The sequence below is a fragment of the Alternaria ethzedia genome (genome assembly GCF_023757985.1).
Source record: "Alternaria ethzedia strain BMP 0044 chromosome Unknown scaffold_1, whole genome shotgun sequence".
Taxonomy (NCBI): Eukaryota; Fungi; Ascomycota; class Dothideomycetes; order Pleosporales; family Pleosporaceae; genus Alternaria; species Alternaria ethzedia.
Genome location: NW_026056194.1, coordinates 1,073,360 through 1,092,428, shown reverse-complemented (window position 1 = coordinate 1,092,428; position 19,069 = coordinate 1,073,360). Strand labels below are relative to the sequence as shown.

Here is a 19,069-nt window from a genome sequence, read left to right as displayed (position 1 = left end):
GTTCTTGGCTCCGCGATAGTTGGACGGTAATGACAGCAACGCCGCAAACAAGCCATAGCCGTCTTCCCACCACCCTAATTCCTGCATCGCCATTGCGGAGTCCTGTGTCTCTCCTCGAATCTCGCAGTTCCATAGCAGCGTCGCCCAGCGGCCCGCACTCCCCGCTACAGCCACGCAAAACACGCTTGACGACCCGCTCGACAGCTGCCACCTACGCACAGGCAGGGCTGCTTCCCGTCCCTCATTCCTGCCCACCGGGAGAGTTATCACCGCCGGCGCATGCGAGCGCGCGACATAGTACGAGTCGCAGAATCGCCTTGCGTCTCCTCCCCTCCGCGCGCTGGCTAGGTTGCTGGACTCCAAGCTCAGCTCAGCGGCCCTGGTCATGGTGCCCGCGCAACTTGGTCAGATAGCCTCGTGAATGACGCTTCCCACCGCACCGACTCCCCTCGCGCCTTCCTAACCATCCTCGCGCCTTCCTGCCGCCATGTCGTACTACGGAAACGGCCAGAACTACTACAACCCCAACATCCCGCACTCCAATGTGGGCGCGCCCGGCCAATATCAGGATCCCTACAACCGCCGCACGCCAAGCGCTGACAATGGCGATGCCACCAACGGCGCGCCCACGGGCTATGGCCATCTCCAGCAGCTCGACCGCCGCAACAGCATAGCGGCCCGCCAGAACGACGAGCTCTTCATCGGCGCAAACAGCTCCCCGCAGCCACCTCAGGGTCCAATGTCCCCCACAGCGGGCGGGTTCAACGGCGGCTATGGCTACCAGCGGGCGCAGCAGGCGTACAACCCCCAGAACTACAACACGCAGCCCATCGCTCTGCCCAACCCCCAGCACTACGGCGGTGTAAGCAATAGGACCTTCGCGCCGCCCGTCTCTGTGTCGGCTTCCCACCAGCCGTACAACCCAGCTGCCTACGCCGACAGCAACATCGCACCCACCAATTCCCTGAGCCAATCCTATGGCTTCTCGCCCACCTCCCCGACCGCCTCATACCACTCGCCTTCAGTCTACCAGAATCAGGGCTTTGGAAGAGCACCCTCTGTGCAGAGTCGCGGGTCAGCTTACGCTGCATCGGGCGCGCCACCACTGCCTGCTCCTCCAGGGAGCGCGCAATCTGCGAGTGAGGACTGGGGCACCTACCCGAACCGACGACCCTCGAACGCGTCCTCGGGCTACTATTCCTCGAGCGCCTCGCATGCTCCACTCCCGTCTCCCCCGGGATACGACACTGGCTACGGCTCCCAGCGCGGCGACAGGTATGCCTCCATGTCTGGCAACGCCCTTCCACCCACGCCCGAGGTCCCTACACATGGCTCGCCGCAACGGACCAACACGGTATCATCGCGACCGCTACCCCCACCACCACCCCACGAGTCCGACAGCGACGAATACTTCGCGCCGCAGCAGAACGGGTATCAAGACGAACTATTCAACGACGTTATGAACATGACATCGGGCGGCGCCCAGGTCCAACAGCCAAACGGCCAATACTACAGCGAGTCTGCAGGAAGAAACGGCACGAATGGCGCAGTTGCTGGACGCGACACCTACCTCAGTGACGAGAGCGACGTAGAGGCAGCTGCTGGTCTAGCTGCACTTCAGATGGCCGAGGAACAAGAAAGAGAAGACGAAGCTCGTAGAGCTAGCGGTGGTACCGGGCTCTTCAGCAACTACACGTCGGTACATTCACCGCAGATGCCTGCTGAGCCGATGCGACAGGAAAGTGCCAGCGATAGTGACTACGTGGGCATGGACGTGGGTACCTATGGCGGCGGATTCGCACCATCTTTCAACTACGGCGGAGACCCAAGCGTACTGGCAGCGGGTGGAAGTCACACAGCATCCACCTCAGGCTCTCAGCGACGATCCGATCCTATGCGCGACGACTACGACCCGATCCATCCCTTCCCGTCCTTCTCGAGCAACGCGCGTGTCGATACATTTGGTACCGGTGGTCTGGAAGAGCCTAGCGCACGGCGGCGGAGCTACGACGAGGGCGATGAGGTCACACTCATGGATAGCGCATCTGCCCTGTCCGGTTCGACACTCAATGGCCCTTCAGCAGTCATGCCGGGCGAGCCACCGGATATGTTCTATCACCCGGGCATTTCAAACCGGCCACTACCCCCACCTCCAGTGAACACCGGCAGCCGGCGAATGAACCACCAGAGTAACAGCTCCACCGGATCTGGATCCTACGAATACTGGCGCAACGCTCCGGCTGCGCAGCGTTCATACCCCGTGGATGCGAATGCTATGCACATGATCTCTCCCACCGGGGCCCCTGTGCCTCGCTCAACCTCTCTACTCCAGCACAGCAATGCCCGAGATGCCATTCCCTTGCCTCGTTCCAAGACAGACGCCGAACAGGGGCACAGACCTCGACCTCCTCCCGGCAACCGGAATACCTTCTATGGCGGTGCCATGGACAGTGACGGCAACACCCTCACCCCTGGCAGTGCAGAAGCTGTAGCTATCGACCTACCCACGATTCCAGCCGGCAAGCGCTTCAATCCCGCAAAGCTTTCCAGCATCGACTTCAAGAAATGCACTGAGCCTTGGGCACTGAGCTCGATCATTTCCTGGCTGAAGAACATGACTGAAGGCGAGAATGACCTTAAGGAGGGTCCGATCCAAGAAGGTCTCATTGCGCTATTCACCCACAAAGTTCCAACTATGAACATTGCGGATGCCGAGACACTGAGTAGTCGGGTAGTGGCTGAGATGTACAAAGCAGGCACGCTTGTGCACGAGGAAGAGTGGTTGAGATTCTCGACCGCGAGCATGACTGGAGTAATATTCCAGCTCACGGGGGCCGGATGCTACGCTCCCATGTTGCATACACATGCAAGCCCGGGTCGATGTTACTCGCACCATTGCCAACGCACACTCAAGAAGATCGACCTGCACGCTCCGTCCGCCGCACCTCGATCAGAAGACTGGGCTACCTTCTATAAGCTCAAGAAAGAAGACATCGAAGGAGCAAACAAGAAGGAGATTGAACGTCAAAACATCCTACACGAGATCGTCCAAGGAGAAGACAAGTACATGAACCGACTTGACGTGTTAAGGCACCTCTACCGGGACCGACTTCAATCAGCCCAGCCTCCAGTCATACCTCCTAAGAAAGTCGACAGATTCATCCGCGACGTGTTCAGCAAGGTAGACGCAGTACGGAAAGCGAACGAAGACCATCTTCTTCCACAGATAAAGTACAGACAGCAAGAGCAAGGTCCATGGATTGTAGGCTTCAGTGATATCTTCCGAGAATGGATCCGAAAGGCGAAGCAGGCCTACATCGAGTACGCCGCGGCTTTCCCGTACGCATCCTTTCTGGTTCGACAGGAAGCTGACCGAAACATACTGTTCCGCACCTTCCTGGACGACGCTCAAAAGCACAAGCTGTCAGAAAAGCTTGGATGGGATACCTATCTCAAAGGCCCTATCGACAGACTGCAGCGCTATGGTCTTCTCATAGACACGGTCATCAAGTACTCGACTGTGGACAACGAGGAGAAACGAAATCTGCAGGTCGCCAAAGAAGAGATCAAAGCCGTGACATTAGAGTGCGACAGCCGTGTCGCTGAAATGAGTCGGAAAGTCAGTCTCACCGACTTACAAGCGAAGCTTATCTTGCGGCCCGGTATGCAGCGAGTTGAGCTCAACCTGGATCACCTGGGCCGAGAACTCATCTTCCGAGGCGACTTGCAAAGGATGGGAGGCAGCCGTTTCAACTGGCTTGAGACCCACGCATTGCTCTTCGATCATTACCTTGTACTCGCCAAGGCCGTCTCGTTCCGGGAAGCAGATGGTGTTACCAAGTCTGAGAAGTACGATGTGTCAAGATTGCCAATTCCCATGGATCTTCTTGTTCTCGAGAGCGAAGACGACGATCCCGTTGTGCGCTCTACCATGAAGGGTATCTCTACTGTCACCACCGTTTCTGGTCGAGTCGGTTCTGGGGCCGCTACAAGATTGAACAACAGCCCTGTACCCGGTGGTCTATCACACACAAGCACCTCAAACTCGCTTGGGTCGACCAACACGAGCAATTCCGGCAAGACCATGGTCAATACCACCTCGAACGATGCTTCAAAGGACGAAAAGATTTTGTACCCCTTCCGCGTAAAGCACTTGGGCAAGGAGACCTACACTCTATATGCACCATCAGCAACAAACCGTGCCGAGTGGTGCGACAAGCTTATCATTGCGAAGACGCGACACGCAGCAGCTCTCTTTGCCCAAAACGCCGAACCGTTCAAGCTGAGAGTCATGGCTGATGCAGCCTTCGCTTATGATAGCGCGATGCCATCACAAAAAGCTATCACAATCAAGGGAACGCCATTGGACCGCGCAGTCGACGAGGTGGAGAAGCTTTTCGTCAACGTTGGGCGGCCTGTCCCCATCTGCCGCGCACGGGTGAACTGTGCAACAGCCTTCAGCCAGCCCTACGGCAAGCATATGGTAGCCGTCGGTACGGATATTGGAGTTTACGTATCGGAGTTTGATAATCCCAGAGGCTGGTCTAAGGTATGCAACACACCCATAGTAGTATGATACGACGCTAACTGTCACAGGCAATCCAAGTACCACGTGTGACGCAGATTGCCGTCCTCGAACAGTTCAGCTTGATGCTGCTCATCTCCGACAAGGCACTGATTGCATACCATCTCGATGCCGTGTGCCCAGTCAGTGGCGTAGCCCCCTCAAACGACTCAACACGACGAGCACCCCAAAAGTTATCGGGTGCACGCGACATTGGCTTCTTCGCCACTGGCGTGATGAAAGACAGAACGCTAGTGTTCTATAAGAAACGTGACGGTATCTCATCCACCTTCAAGGTGCTTGAGCCCGTCTACCAGAAATCATCCGAGAAAAAGTCCAGGATATGGAAGTCTGGACGCACAGAATTCTTCCGCGAGTACGACGAGTTCTATATCCCAGCAGAGTGCTACACGATCAATCTCTTCCACTCGTCGCTGGCAATCTCCACAGCAAAGGGCTTTGAAGTGCTTACCCTCGACAAGAAGCAGCCATGGTCCGTACCCGATCTAAAGCAATCACACGTGGCCACCATCGCTTCACGTCTTCAAAACCAGGACCCACTGGGCATGTTCCGCCTCTCGGATCAAGAGTTCTTGCTCTGCTACGAAGAGTGTGCCGTATACATTAACAAGAACGGTGACATCTCGCGGTCCGTCATCATGGAGTTTGTCGGCAAAGCCAAGTCTGCCGCTATGTATGGTCCCTACGTTCTCTTGTTCGACCCCGACTTTGTCGAAATCAGAAATGCGCAGAACGGTCGCCTACGACAGGTCATTGCTGGACGCGATGTCAAGTGCCTCGACGACGGGCTCAGCGGAGGTTCAAGTCACAACAGGACAGTCAAGCTGAGCTTGCAACATCCGCAACACGAGAGGAGTCAGGTGGTTGTTGAGCTTGTACTCAACGAAGGGCAAAAGGAGTAAGGCAAATATATACGGATGGATACTTGGATGGCCTGCTGTGCAACACCATCTTCCGGGCTATATACTACGCTACATCTACGGCAAGCGGGCGGAGTTATGGAGTCAGGACCCCGGGGCTGGGTATACCCACCGCTGCACTACCCGTTGCGACAGAGCTGGGGCGATTGGCGCTCTTTCTTGCATATCATTAAGATTTTGATTCTTGTTCGCGTAAGGATACCTAGTTCATTTGTGCTTGGTGTTTTGGTTTCTCAGGCGGCTAGTCTTGTATGTGCTGCTTGGTGTCGGTGTTCATGTTCGAGATTACGGTCGAACTTATGTAGTTGAAATGCGGTAATCATATTACAACCCACAAGCCATTTACCGTAAGAGGTGTTTGAGATTCCTCTTCTCGTATTCAACGCTCGTCCAACCCTCTCATGACCACAATGAATATACCTCAGCAGCTTCAAACACGGATCCAATGCCTCTGCCGCTGTTCCCACCCCGGTGTGGGTATTTCGAAGTGATCGTCCGGAACAGCACCTGAAGATGTGTGTAAGAAGTCAGTGTTTGTCTCACATGCAGTTCGTACATCGGCAATTACGCACCTTTGCAGCGCTCCATCAGCCCCATCCACCACACTTCAAACACGACACCCTAAGTCGCGCCTGCCCAGGTCGTTTGTATCGTAAGTTGCACCATGCCCCAATAGTGAATGTCGTAATCCTGGCAGCGCCGCGAGACCTCCGCCCACCAAGTCTCAAACACCATGTCGAGATTCTCGCGTGTCCAGTCCATCGCTAGATCGAACTCGGCGTTCGTGCCCGGCCATACCTTTCGTCGCAGCCTGAGGTTGGGGTTCGACGTTAGTACATGCGCATGGGTTTCGTACAGTGGGGGCTTACCTCTTCTAGATAGCATCTGCCCGCTGCATACAGATCTTGATGACGTCCAGGTGGTCCAGAGCAAGAGCTAGTATGACCCAAGAGAGCATTTTGTGGTACATGGGTCTGCTCGGGTGGTCGATGAGCTCTTTGGCTTTGTTGATGGCTGGGTAAAGCTCGCCGGCCTCGAAGAGGTCTGCGATTTCGTTGAACTCCGCTGCGAAGACGGGGTGGTAGATTTGTGCGAGACGCATAGCGATGGAGGTGGATAGTGATGTTTGTTGTAATGGTGAGATGCGGAAAGCTGAGTGGATGTGGTGGGTATGGTCCGTGGCTGCCAGTGCTGTAGTGTACGAGCATGCGTTTGTTTGTAGCATGACGCAACTTTAGAGGAAAGAAGTACACGTGTGCGCCTCTACCTTCTTCCTAGAAACCTACATGACGTTAAGCCTTCGCCAACTTCCACTTTTGTATCAGTGCAGTTGGCAGTACACCTGTCTAGCTTTTTCCTTCTATGAGATTCTGATGCCGCGCAAGAGAGGCTTCTCAGTCCGAATCAAACGGATCACGACCGTTCGTCGGCCAACAAAACAATGCCAAAGACTCCGATAAGCCTGCCAGATGTGCAAGAGGACGAGGAAATGGCTCCGACTTTGCAACCAGGATTGTTCAATCGTATTCGCACTGCGAAGGCTTCAAAGCAACCTCAGTGGCTCGGCTCAGTGTAGTAACGTGCTAGACATCTACAAGAGTGTGTTTTGAGCGATGATGAGCTTCATGGCTTCCGTTTGATAGCTCTACGTTGCAAGTGTACCAACGGTGTCCTTGGAAATGACCTTACGTCTCTTCTCGGTCGGCCGGTCTCGCTCTTTTCCCATCTCTCAAGCTCTCTAACACTCTTCTCTTCGATCAAGTACGGCAGAATGGCCGGCATTGTTACTGAAACGCATGTTGTCTGGATCACCGTTATTGCGCCGATGCCATCACCTCCGTATCTTCCACTTCCAGAACAGTTCACATCAACGACGGAATCCAGTACATTTTACGAATGTGCTCCCGATGTACCAGAAGCACCAGACACCTCGAAGTCGGAGATAGCAGTATACATTACAGCCGCGGTAGGGACTGTGTTCGCTGTCTTGATGTTTGCGTCGTTGATGGCATATTTGAGGAGATCGAGGATGGATGGAAGAAGACTGAGACATGAGAATTGAGTACTGGGCGCGACATACCGAAAGGGAAACTTGCCTGATCGTGTATCATAATCAAACGAAGAACATTCGAGAACGCGACCACAATCACTGTGCCACTGGAACATGCATGGTAGAAGCTCTTGCAAATGTACTGATTCCAAGGCTGAAACTTGTACTGCTTGACCAAAAGTGCAGTTCTCATTAGGTCTTCGAATGCGAGGCGTTCTCGTATGCGAAGTCACATGTCTGCCTTTGCAAGGCACCCCAGCGCCTTTCGTTTATTTCGCGCATTTTCAACTAAGCCGATGCTGACAAGATTACCAAGTGCTTGGATATGGACAAATGTCGCCGTCAAACATGGAGGTCGGCACAATTATCGGCCAGAGCGGTCCAAAGAATCCTTTGGGTGTTGGCCAAGTAGATAACGAGCATCGAGTGGCCGTCACGATCGCCAATGCAGCGTTGGGTCGTCATCTTGGGGTCTTCCAGAAGCATGGTGCTTAGCGCCAGGGTTTTCCAGGTCTGATGATGGTGCATCCGCTAACAGGACTAGAGAGCCCGGGATGGCCATTTCGTTAGTGATTCCATCGCACAACAGCAGAACTGGGTGCTCCGGTTTTGATAATGGTTATCGCTATGGGGATGTCGATCGGTCCGAAGCGTATCGGATGTGGAGAGTGTTTAGTATTTTCGTTCTTGGTGTGGAGCAGCTGAGCACGCGATATGTAATGCGAATTTAACGCGGATGTCGTAAGAACGGCAATCAGCAGTAGGCCTTTGTGCGGCGATGGTGATGCCTAGCTGTGTCGGGGAAGGGACGACACCGTCAGGCGCGTCAACTCCTGCCACCCGAACGAGGTGCCGGCCCGTGCACGCGCCGCCTAATGCGGGGGCAAAACCGCCGCGGCTGAACAGGTCCTCACGCAGCAATCAACTCAGCTGCCTCGTGATGCGACGCTCGCAATACCGCCTCGTACAAGACGTATCTTCGTCAGGCAGATGCCTCGCCCTAAATAACAGGGCAGAATCCCGTCACGACCCGTAGCGGCAGGCAGCCGGGTGGCCGTTCGCTTTTTATCGGATCCCACAAACGTCAAATATCACCTTATCATGCTAGGAGCGAATTAAGGATAGGCAAGAAACTTGGCTCAGCATGCCATGGCCACCGCCAAGACACACAGAGCAGGGTCCGTCCCACCAGTCCAACTGCATCAAGAAGGAGATATACGCGGAGACGACAGACGCGCCAGCATGGCTCGCTGGACCGGGCGATTGGCGCTGCGCTCAAGGCGCTCTAGAAGACACAAGTCGTCAATATTGGTTGGATCTGGCGGTGCCCGTTCCACACCATTCTTTCACTGCGGTCCTCTTTGCTTGGCCGTCTTGGGTTACTTCGCCCGCCGCGACAAGCCTTCCAACGGGTAGCTCGTTATCAGCACCGTTCCGTGGGACCACTATCTCGCCCTCCCCGCAGCCTCGGTCGTATAACAACCGGTGTACCCTGCTGCTTCAGCCGCTCAAGGCTCTCCGCTGCCTCACCAGTATTTGACGTACCAGCTGTAGATACAGTTGCTTTTCCTCGATACCACCAGGTTCGAGTCGCTTCACGTTTTCGGGCTTGCTTCCCGCGATCACCGCTTACACTCACCCGTGTGCGGCTCTTCTCAACACGCGCCATAAAGTACTAGTCTACCTGACTGTACACACCACACTTCGTTCAAAATGGCCATCTGGAACCGCAAGTCGAGTTCTTCGGACGGCGTAAGTCCTCACGCTTCTGATCCTGAGTATGGCACCAAGCCCGAGTACCAGCACGAGACTGGAGAGGTCTCCGCTGTAGACAGCAATGGCGTTGCCGTCCACTCCGACCACACGCATCTGCACCGTGGTCTGAAGTCGCGCCACATTACTATGATTGCCATCGGAGGAGCCATTGGAACTGGTCTCATTATCGGTACTGGTAAAGCGCTGGCACAATCTGGGTAAGTAGCGCGAATCTGGCGACTTCTCATCATCACTAACAACAACAGCCCTGGTTCAATTCTCATCGCCTACACTTCCGTCGGTCTCATCGTCTACGTTGTCATGACTGCTCTCGGCGAAATGGCCGCTTGGATTCCTCACGCTTCTGGTTTCGCTGGCTACGCTACCCGTTTCTGCGACCCTGCTCTCGGGTTTGCTCTTGGTTGGACTTATTGGTGCAAGTACATTATCACGACGCCGAACCAGCTTACTGCCACTGCTTTGATCCTTTCGGAATGGAAGTCTAGAGATGAAGTCAATCCCGGAGTCTGGATTGCAATCTTCCTAGTCGCCATTATCTGTATCAATTACTTCGGTATCAAGTTCTTCGGTGAACTTGAGTTCTGGCTTAGTTCTATCAAAGTCATCACGATTGTAAGTCTCAAGCGCTTTTCGATACAGAACAATACTGACTAATGAAAAGGTTGGTGTCATCTTCCTCTCGTTCCTCCTTGCTGTCGGTGCTGGGCCTGGTCCGGCAACTGGCTTCAAGTACTACAATGACCCCGGTGCGTTCAAGCCATTCATCGCTGGTGGCTCTGCTGGTAAATTCTACGGATTCTGGAGCTCCTTGGTCAACGCCGTCTTCGCCTATCTCGGTACTGAACTTATCGGTGTTACCGTTGGAGAAGCCCAAAACCCGCGCAAGACCATTCCTCGCGCCATCAAGCTCACCTTCTACCGGATCTTGTTCTTCTACTGCTTGTCGGTATTCTTCTTGGGCATGATTGTTCCCTACAATTCCGAGGAGTTGGCGTTCGCAAACAAGGCTACTACTGGTGCCTCCGCTTCTCCTTTTGTCGTCGCCATCAAGCTTGCGAAGATCCCATATCTACCCACGATCGTCAACGCCTGCATCTTGCTCTTCACCTTCAGTGCTTCCAACTCTGACCTTTACATTGCCTCCCGTACGATCTACGGTCTGGCCGTCGAAGGCCATGCCCCTAAGATCTTCCTCTGGACTGATAAGCGCGGTGTGCCCGTACCTGCTTTGGCCATCTCCGCCCTTTTCTGCTGCACTGCTTTCATGAACGCCGCAGATGACGCCAAGGTGGTTTTCGGTTACTTCGTCAATCTCACCACTATTTTTGGACTGTTGTCTTGGATTTCACTTCTGGTCTCGCACATCTGGTTTGTTCGCGCGCGTCGCGCTCAAGGCATCACCAAAGACATGATGGCGTACACTGCTCCGTTCGGTCTTATCGGATCTTACATTGCGCTGTTCTTCTGCATTCTCATCGCCTTGACGAAGAACTTCAGTGTCTTCACCAAGGATCCGAAATATGGCACTTTCGACTACAAGAACTTTGTTACTGGATACCTCGTAAGTCACTCAATTCGTTCATGTGCAACCAGCATGCTAACAAACGTTTCAGGGTATTCCGGTCTACCTGATTTGCATCTTCGGTTACAAGTTCATCATGAAGTCCAAGATGGTCAAGCCTCACGAAGCCGATTTCTACAGTGGCAAGGCCGAGATCGACCGCGAAGAGGAGGAATTCCTCGCTCATGCAGCAGAGAAGAAAGCCACCGAGGGCAAGGGTGGCAGCTGGTTCTACCGAACCTTCGTTGCATGGTTGATCTAGACTGCAATTAGCGACTATATCCGTTAGTTTGGTTTACTAGATGCCATTGCTGTGCGTGCGCCGCAGAAGGTGTTGGTGGTGACCACACCTAACAATAAGAACGGCAAGATATTTCCTGAAAATAAATATTGGATTTTCAACTTCACTGCCATTCAAATTTTGGTCTCGAGCTTTCTTGCCATCCCGACCAGAATGCTGCTTCCGTCCGTGACTTGATGCTTTTACACTCCTACATGACATAACTTATCGCTAAAATGACAGAGCAGGTATCAGAACGTACAACTATCCACCTTGCTAGCTACACATATCATCTAGTATCCACATTAGTGTTCTCCACAGCGGGTATACAAATGCCAAGACAAGTCACGTTACCGCTCTTGGCAGCCATCCTACACCAACACTCACAACGCATGACAACAACGTGGCATTAACCTCACAATTAAGCTTAAACGCCAGCGCGGATCACAAATCCTTATCAGAAGCCAAATGATCAAGCAAAGCACATTGTCTTGGACTGTTGCCGTGCTTGCCGTCTGCGAGCTTCCTGGATGGGTGGGTCGATCGGGTATACGGCAACCGCGAGCTTGGGGTGCGGGAGACCCTGGTTTGGGTGAGATGCGTGTTGACACCGCGCCTTTCCATCGCAGCGTTCTACTGCTAACATCGACATACATGCCGCTCGCAGTCGCCATGGGTGCCAGTGAGGTCCTTCTGGGTCACCTGCGTGTATGCGCAACATTGCGACATGCGCGACACCAACTCCGTCGCTTCCACTGCCCTAGAGTGGTAACCCACGACCAGGCAAACGGTGCGCAGACCGCCTGCACGGAGGCCCTCTCAAGCCCTTTCTGAGGCCAACGTCGCCTGCTGCACTGCATATCCTGCCTGCCGACGGAGCCGACCGGGCAGCCTTACTGCGCAGGCGTCCACGATGTTGGGAGATTCGTCACGACGAAATGACCGCCCTCTACGCACGCTTCATCGAGTCGTTTGAAAGGATGGTGGCTGTGCTGGTATCTTGGAGTCTTTTCCCCTGGTTTTTTGGCCGAAATGATGTCAAGTCAATTGGCGAAATGATGCGCTGTGTTGCTAATGACGTGATAGCATCGCGAAGGGCACGCTTTCCATGCGTCCGCGGCAGACTTCAACGACCGACTAGGATCTTCTTGCCAGGTTTATACCTTGAACAAGCGATATTTCCAACATGTTGATCCATCTAGTGCTCGCTTATCTCCAATGGCGCGATGCTTCTGCATACCTCTATCGCGACGACACCCGACACAGCTGCTCTGCATGATGGGAGCGGGAAGAATCCAACATACCGACATGGGCAGCATGCATGCTCCGCCGTACGACGATCTCTTTTCATAGGGCTGGCCATCTTCTGTTCCATACCTTTCGCCTAATATGGAACGTCACCTGAACCTCACGATGCCCGTTCGTTGGAGTACCATAATGACTCTTCGGAACGAAACGTCCCTTTGAGGGCTTAGACAATAGCACTACGACATACGCAATGAAGCAATCCCTCTCACTATGTTGGCATTGGACAGTTACCTCCGGTGCGACGAAGATTAGTAGGAGGGACTGAGTGGAGAATGAAGGGCACATCTGCTCTAGTACGCGCCCCTTGAAACTCGCGGTCAAGAGTAGCTTCACAGGTAACTTGAGAGGCAAATGGCTTTGGTCAAGTCGTTTACAGCTTCACATTCTTCGACCGAGATGTATAAATGCCGTCGACACGACTCCTCAGTATAGATCATCTCATCAATCACAGCAGTAACATCTCTATCATCAAACACTTCTATTTATCACAATCCACCAGAAGCAAAGAACAAAAGCATTCAAGCTCACAGCTATTCCATCTATTGCTGTCTTCGAACTTAGCTACGCCTCCAAGCATCGAAACACCATTTTGCAAGCCTATCGGAAGTCCAGCATCTCCAAGATCGTTGCGCATCATTACAGGACCAACCCCAAGACTCAAAAGCCTCGATTGGTATTATAGCGATGTCTTTCAACATTCCAAACACTTCGCGAGCCATGTCGGTAGGACAGGAAACCTTGAGTGGAGTGCCAGGCAATCGCAGCACTCGAAGCAGCTATGACGGACACGAGCGCTGTGACGCAAACCTCTCGGCAGTACCGAAGTATGCTCATATTCACTCCGCTGAGGAGTCTCTTTACACACCCTTGACGAGATTACCCTGTCCAAGCTCCATCTCCACTGGCCATGGCGATCACTCAGTGTCTCCCAACGCGACCCCTACTGGACAGATTCATACTTGCGGAGGTTACAGCTTTGTCCCGGACCACTCTGCAGACATGTGGAAATGCCCTAACCCTTATGGGGATTGTGCGGACACTTGGAATGCTAAGTGGATGGATGAATGCCCGCTTTGTGGTACGCCGAAGCCTTAGTAGACGCGCCCGGATATCGTTGCTACAATCCTTTTTCTGTTTCTCTTTGCGCTGGTCTCTGATATCTCTATGGTTTTCTATTCAGGCCTTTGTTCTGTCATTCTATCTTGATCATGGCGTACAGGTGTTTTGGTTGCTCTTTGGTCTCTGGTCATCTCCTTCATCTCTTACTTCCGCTTCTCATTCTCTCTTTCTTTTGTGAAACCTCGTCACCAGTCATCCTTTCGAGTTCCTTATCTTCCCCACTGTCGTTACCGGTATCTCTACGTTACACCACAAGTCCTCACTTTGTTCAATGTCCGGTCCTTGCTCTTGACGTATGGTGTTGGTGGCTGGCAGCTTTGACTTCCCCATGACAACAATAGGTAGTCGAATCAATCCTTCAATTAAATTCATGATAGCTTTGCATGCATGCATGTTCGCGTTTGCACGACTTCTCGCTCGAAGTAGCAGATATCTTTACAGCGATATACTACAATAATTCTTCTCCTCATCTCATCACTCCTTCTTTACTTTCCGAATGAGCACATACCTTTCGTTCTACAGTCATTACACAGTCACCATGGAGAGTCAAAGCTACTTGTCAGGACGGACAGTCACTAACATTGCCAGACTCAAGCCACGACCAGTCATTACATGTATATAAATGCGCATCGTGTCTCCTTGCATTGTACCCATTGTTCGCAAGCCCTCCATTGTTCTATACTATACTTCTCAGCAAATATCACAACATACCATTTTCCAGAACGCCCCCGAGTTCTCACATCTACGTACCTATACTCGACTATGGCGACACTACCATTGGGAAAAGGTGACCCCATCCCAAGTCACATGTGGGCTTGCTGCGAGTATTACCACATCAACAACATTAACTTTGACGTCGCATGTTCACGATGCTTTCACCCGAGATGTAAAGACTGTCTTAAACCAGACGAAACATATCCTGGCGAGAGGACTCACTAAGTTCGAGTGCGAAATCCAGAGGAAGACCTTCGTCCTGGCTATCCACACCAGAGCAGTGATGAGGCGTCATCTGACCTCGATTTACCATAGTCCCCAAAGCTGCCAATGAGGAATTGTCACATAGTGAACCATCGATACGGCTTCGACCTACTCACATCCTCGGCCTTGTGGAGCACGAACCTACTCTCGATCAACATCTCTTTCATGGAGAGATTGACCAGTCTCTCTAATCGTACGCCTACGGTGTCAGCTACAAACGATTCTTGAGCCACTATTGCCAGCTACAGGATGTGGAGATTGGGAGTTGCTGTATCTCATTCTTTTGTATGGTTAATAGCATGTATCATTATTCATGTTATTTATGAGTGGTGGTATTGAGAGGATCGTGTAGCTTTATTTACTTGCAGGGGCAGTCAACTGACTACATTTAATGCAGGTTTGGCGTCACTCATTTTGCAATTTCCAAAATTGTTTTGTAATCTCAGCACAACATCCCTACTGCTTGTATGTTGGGAAGGTCATTCTTTAGATCTCTCTCTTATTTCATAGAAGACATACATACTTTAAATCAGTTTATACGCAGAATGTCCAAGTGTCGTGGCACCTTCTACTAACAAAATCAGCAAGCGGAACCCATTCCGCCTCCCCTCGGCACCTACCCAATCCAGCAACCCGACCATCCTCACCCTCCACCCACCTAACCCCCAACAAAGCAAAAACTACCGTCCATCCCCTCCGCGCCTACCCCAGCTTTCCCCAGATCCACCTGCCTCCACAACAAACTCTCTTCTCTCGCACAAGACTGGCCGGCAAAAGTCTTGACGCACGTCGAAGGCTTCCGTCACAAGCGCTGAGTGGTGCGGGAGACAGACAAGAGGGGTGGGCAGCGGCTGGGCGTGCGTCAATGGCGGACTTTTATCAATGACCGAGTGAGAGCGTGTCATGTCGGGGTATGTGCCCGCGGAGTAAACTTTGGTTAACGGGTGAACGGTCGCTGGATAGTTACGGTAATCGTTGACCGCGCGCCCCATGGGGGTGGAGACGATGGTTATTCGGCTGGACTGGCGTGCAGTGGGCGCGCTCGCGCGACGGCGGGGATCTGCGGCTCGTGGCTTTTAGGATGTGGTATGGGATGGGCCCCGGACTTTTATGTTGCGAGGGATTGGTCTTTTTAGCTGTTAGGTATCTGACATTCTTGGTCGTTTATTGCACGGTGTTGCTTGCATCTCTCTTCTTCCCCGCAAGCCTACCCACCCCGTCTTCAATACAGGTGTCTGAACCCTCGTCACCATGGACGAAAAGCCTGCCATTCACCGGCTCTCCCACGCCAGTGATTCTCCAGATGGCACATCTATCCATGCCGCACGCAAAGCCTCGATCACATCATTCGGCCATGGGGGAACAAAAGCAGAGGAGCGGGCGCGCATCGACGCGCTGGCTACAAGTCCAGGCGTGACTATGGCATCTTTTGCGCATCTCGACGAGAAGAAGATTTTACGGAAGATGGACTTGCGCCTCATCCCCATGTTAGCGCTGTTGTATCTTCTCTCCTTTTTGGATCGAGGAAACATCGGTAACGCGAAGATTGAAGGGTTAACGGAAGATCTCAATATGACGGGTGCGCAGTACAACTGGTATGCTTTTCGCAGATCTATCGGTCTTCTGAGTTTATATGATAGCCTAACAATGGAAGCAGGTGTCTAACAGTCTTCTTCTTCACATACGCCTTCTTCGAAGTGCCCTCCAACCTCCTACTGAAAACGCTTCGGCCATCGATCTGGCTCCCAACCATCATGGTAGCATGGGGCATCGTCATGACGCTCATGGGCATAGTGCAGAGCTATGAGGGACTGTTGATTGCAAGAATCTTCTTGGGTGTTACGGAAGCCGGGTATGTCTCTACCGAGTCCCTGTCTGCCTATGGAAACGGCATGCTCTACAGCCGATTGAGCGCGTCAGGCTAACAAACCATCTGAATAGTCTCTTCCCAGGAGTAGCATACTACATCACAATGTGGTACGCCCGCCACGAAGCGCAGTTCCGCCAAGCCCTCTTCTTCTCCGCTGCCTCTGTCGCAGGCGCTTTCTCTGGTCTTCTCGCCTTCGGCATCGCACACATGGATGGTGTAGGGAATCTCGCGGGTTGGCGCTGGATCTTCATCCTAGAGGGAATCTTGACCGTCATCGTGGCAATCATTGCATACTTCACGCTCTACGACTTCCCGGAAACCGCTACTTTCCTCACGGAGGAAGAGCGTGCTTTTGTTGTATACCGTTTGAAGTATCAGAACTACAAGGAAGAAGCGGATGGTGGTGTTAGGGTCGCGCAAGATGATAGCTTCCAGTGGAAGTTTGTCAAAGCGGCGTTCCTCGATTGGCAGATTTGGACGAATGTTTTGGTTTATTGGGGTATGTGCCAATTCTCAACTCTTTTGCTGGTGTGCCGAGCTAACATAGGCAGGTATCGTATGTCCGCTATACGGCATATCCCTCTTCCTCCCATCCATCATCCGCGCACTCGGATATTCCTCTTCCACAGCCCAACTCCTCACCGTACCCATCTATATCACCGCTTCCGTATTGGCTGTTGTTGTCGCGTGGTTCAGCGATAGAGTTGGAAAGCGGTATCCGTTCATCTTGGTGTGTCTGTGCATCATGGCTGTCGGCTTCATCATGTGTATCGCGGGTGGCAGCGTGCCAGGGCTCGTATACGCGGGTGTCTTCATCGCGGCGTGTGCGCTGTATCCAGCGTTCCCTGGAAATATCACATGGCTCAGCAATAATCTAGCTGGAAGTACGAAGAGAGCTACCGGGCAAGCTATCCAGATCGCCGTGGGTAATTTGGCGGGTGGTAAGTTGTCCATTCCTCATGTGCCACATTTCTTGTCACTGACTTTCGCCAGCCATGGCCTCCAACTTCTATCGCGCAGAAGACGCGCCGCGTTATCTTCTCGGTCATGCTCTCGAACTCGGTTTCATCGTGGCGGGTCTCATAGCGTTGCTGTTCTTGGTGTTCAACTACAAGCGCATCAACGCGAAGAGGGAGCGACAGGTAGCTGAGGGCGCGCATAACGGGTATACTCCCGAGGAGCTGGGCGCGCTTGGGGATCGGGCGATTACGTTCAAGTATTTCCTGTAGTCTGGGTCGTTAGTCTCGTACTTCAGACAGATAGAATGTGTAACGACGTACCCTTTCGCCTGCGATTGCAAGAGTTTTCGGCGATAGTTATGGCATTCAGCCAAAAACTCCCTTCCTGGCTGTTTGTGCATCGCTCGCGTGTGCTCAATAGTCCTGTATGCCCGTCTCACCCGTCAACACCTTCTCCTTCCCCTCCCCGTCCGAATCGAAGTCGCTTTCCATGCTCTCGAAATACGCGTCCTCTAAATCTCGTTCCGCCTCAGGGTCGTCGTATCTAGGGTTCTTGTCGACGAGCTTGTCGTATTCGAAATCATCGTCTCCGCCTCTCAGGAAGCGCTGTGTCATCTCGTCGATCCACCACGCTCTCCCTTCCTCCTTCGTCATGGGCACATCATCCTTTTCCTCCTCCATTATCTGACCCTGTGGTCCGCGGTTGTATGTGAAGAGTGAGTTGGGGTCGGGTTGCGACAGCGCGTCTTTCTTCGCTTCGGCACGCCACAGATCGGTAGCCATCTGGCCCGAGAAGCCTTTCTTGCGCCCTTCGGCTTCGCGCTCGGATGCGGTTTGGAAGCGGCGTATGAGGCGGTCGTATAGGAGCGGATCGGCGAGCTCGAGGGACGAGTCGGAGAAGTATTCGGGATGCACTTCGAGGTAGCGCTTGCGCCGGTTCTTAGCCTGGAGTCGTTGCGCACGTTCGTCTTGGTTCTGGCGGAGTTGGTCGCGGAGTAGCGATTCGTCTACCTCATCGTCCATTTCCACGTCTTCGTTTGTAGGGGCGGATGCGCCGCCGTTGACATGGCCATTGGGGGTCGCGGGGTCCTTGGCTGCTTCCGGCGCGTTGGCTGGTCGTAGAGCGAGACCTGGCGCCATTCTGGGTGACCCGGTCATGTATGGCATACTAAGAGGATTCAGACTCCAGATATTCTCTCACTGCAGTCGCTATGGTAGAAGTGATGGGCAATCGCAATGCTTGGTAATGACGCCACACGCCGTGCTGGGCGCCACACTCTAGTGCGAAACGCGCCCAGTCGAAACGAACTCCACCTTAATGATCGCCCGTTTCACCCGTGCATCATCCCATTCAGCCAGGAACAGCTGGCCTTCTTGATTTTTAATTTCAACGTCTCTTCCTTTCCTTTTCCTGCCTTATACCCTTCTTTTGCACTTTGCTTGCTGCTCTCTATCGTTGTTCGCGGGCCGACTACACTATCGCGGATCTACGGTCCGTATAGAGTGCTTGAAGAACTTGGGATTCCTTGGACCGTTTACGCGATATCTGGTCTTTTCAACGCTTCACACGCTTCGCCATCTTTCTTTTTCGCGAAAGCCGTTACAGCGACTTGTTCAAGAGCATTTGGATTTGGTTTGATAGAAAGAGAAAGAACGGAAATTC

The 19,069-nt window shown here is 53.0% G+C and overlaps 5 protein-coding genes across 5 annotated transcripts; 3 read left to right on the top strand and 2 right to left on the bottom strand.

Moving 5' to 3' along the window:
• Positions 1 to 487: 487 nt before the first annotated feature.
• Positions 488 to 5,487, top strand: J4E87_000356 (uncharacterized protein; the record flags this gene model as incomplete). The annotated part of the gene is made up of 2 exons (XM_049372014.1): positions 488 to 4,549; positions 4,597 to 5,487. 2 exons carry the CDS (start codon positions 488 to 490, stop codon positions 5,485 to 5,487), a joined length of 4,953 nt encoding a protein of 1,650 aa, XP_049238148.1.
• Positions 5,488 to 6,379: 892 nt separating this feature from the next.
• Positions 6,380 to 6,607, bottom strand: J4E87_000355 (uncharacterized protein; the record flags this gene model as incomplete). Its single annotated transcript, XM_049372013.1, is given in 2 exon segments — positions 6,380 to 6,390; positions 6,406 to 6,607. 2 exon segments carry the CDS (start codon positions 6,605 to 6,607, stop codon positions 6,380 to 6,382), a joined length of 213 nt encoding a protein of 70 aa, XP_049238147.1.
• A 2,661-nt stretch (positions 6,608 to 9,268) lies between these two features.
• On the top strand, positions 9,269 to 11,154 carry J4E87_000354 (uncharacterized protein; the record flags this gene model as incomplete). Its single annotated transcript, XM_049372012.1, has 4 exons — positions 9,269 to 9,528; positions 9,577 to 9,943; positions 9,993 to 10,892; positions 10,945 to 11,154. The coding sequence occupies 4 exons, from the start codon at positions 9,269 to 9,271 to the stop codon at positions 11,152 to 11,154; spliced, it is 1,737 nt and encodes a 578-aa protein (XP_049238146.1).
• Positions 11,155 to 15,828: 4,674 nt separating this feature from the next.
• Positions 15,829 to 17,676, top strand: J4E87_000353 (uncharacterized protein; the record flags this gene model as incomplete). Its single annotated transcript, XM_049372011.1, has 5 exons — positions 15,829 to 16,172; positions 16,235 to 16,429; positions 16,519 to 16,946; positions 16,999 to 17,388; positions 17,441 to 17,676. The coding sequence occupies 5 exons, from the start codon at positions 15,829 to 15,831 to the stop codon at positions 17,674 to 17,676; spliced, it is 1,593 nt and encodes a 530-aa protein (XP_049238145.1).
• A 144-nt stretch (positions 17,677 to 17,820) lies between these two features.
• Positions 17,821 to 18,546, bottom strand: J4E87_000352 (uncharacterized protein; the record flags this gene model as incomplete). Its single annotated transcript, XM_049372010.1, has 1 exon — positions 17,821 to 18,546. The coding sequence occupies one exon, from the start codon at positions 18,544 to 18,546 to the stop codon at positions 17,821 to 17,823; it is 726 nt and encodes a 241-aa protein (XP_049238144.1).
• Positions 18,547 to 19,069: the final 523 nt, after the last annotated feature.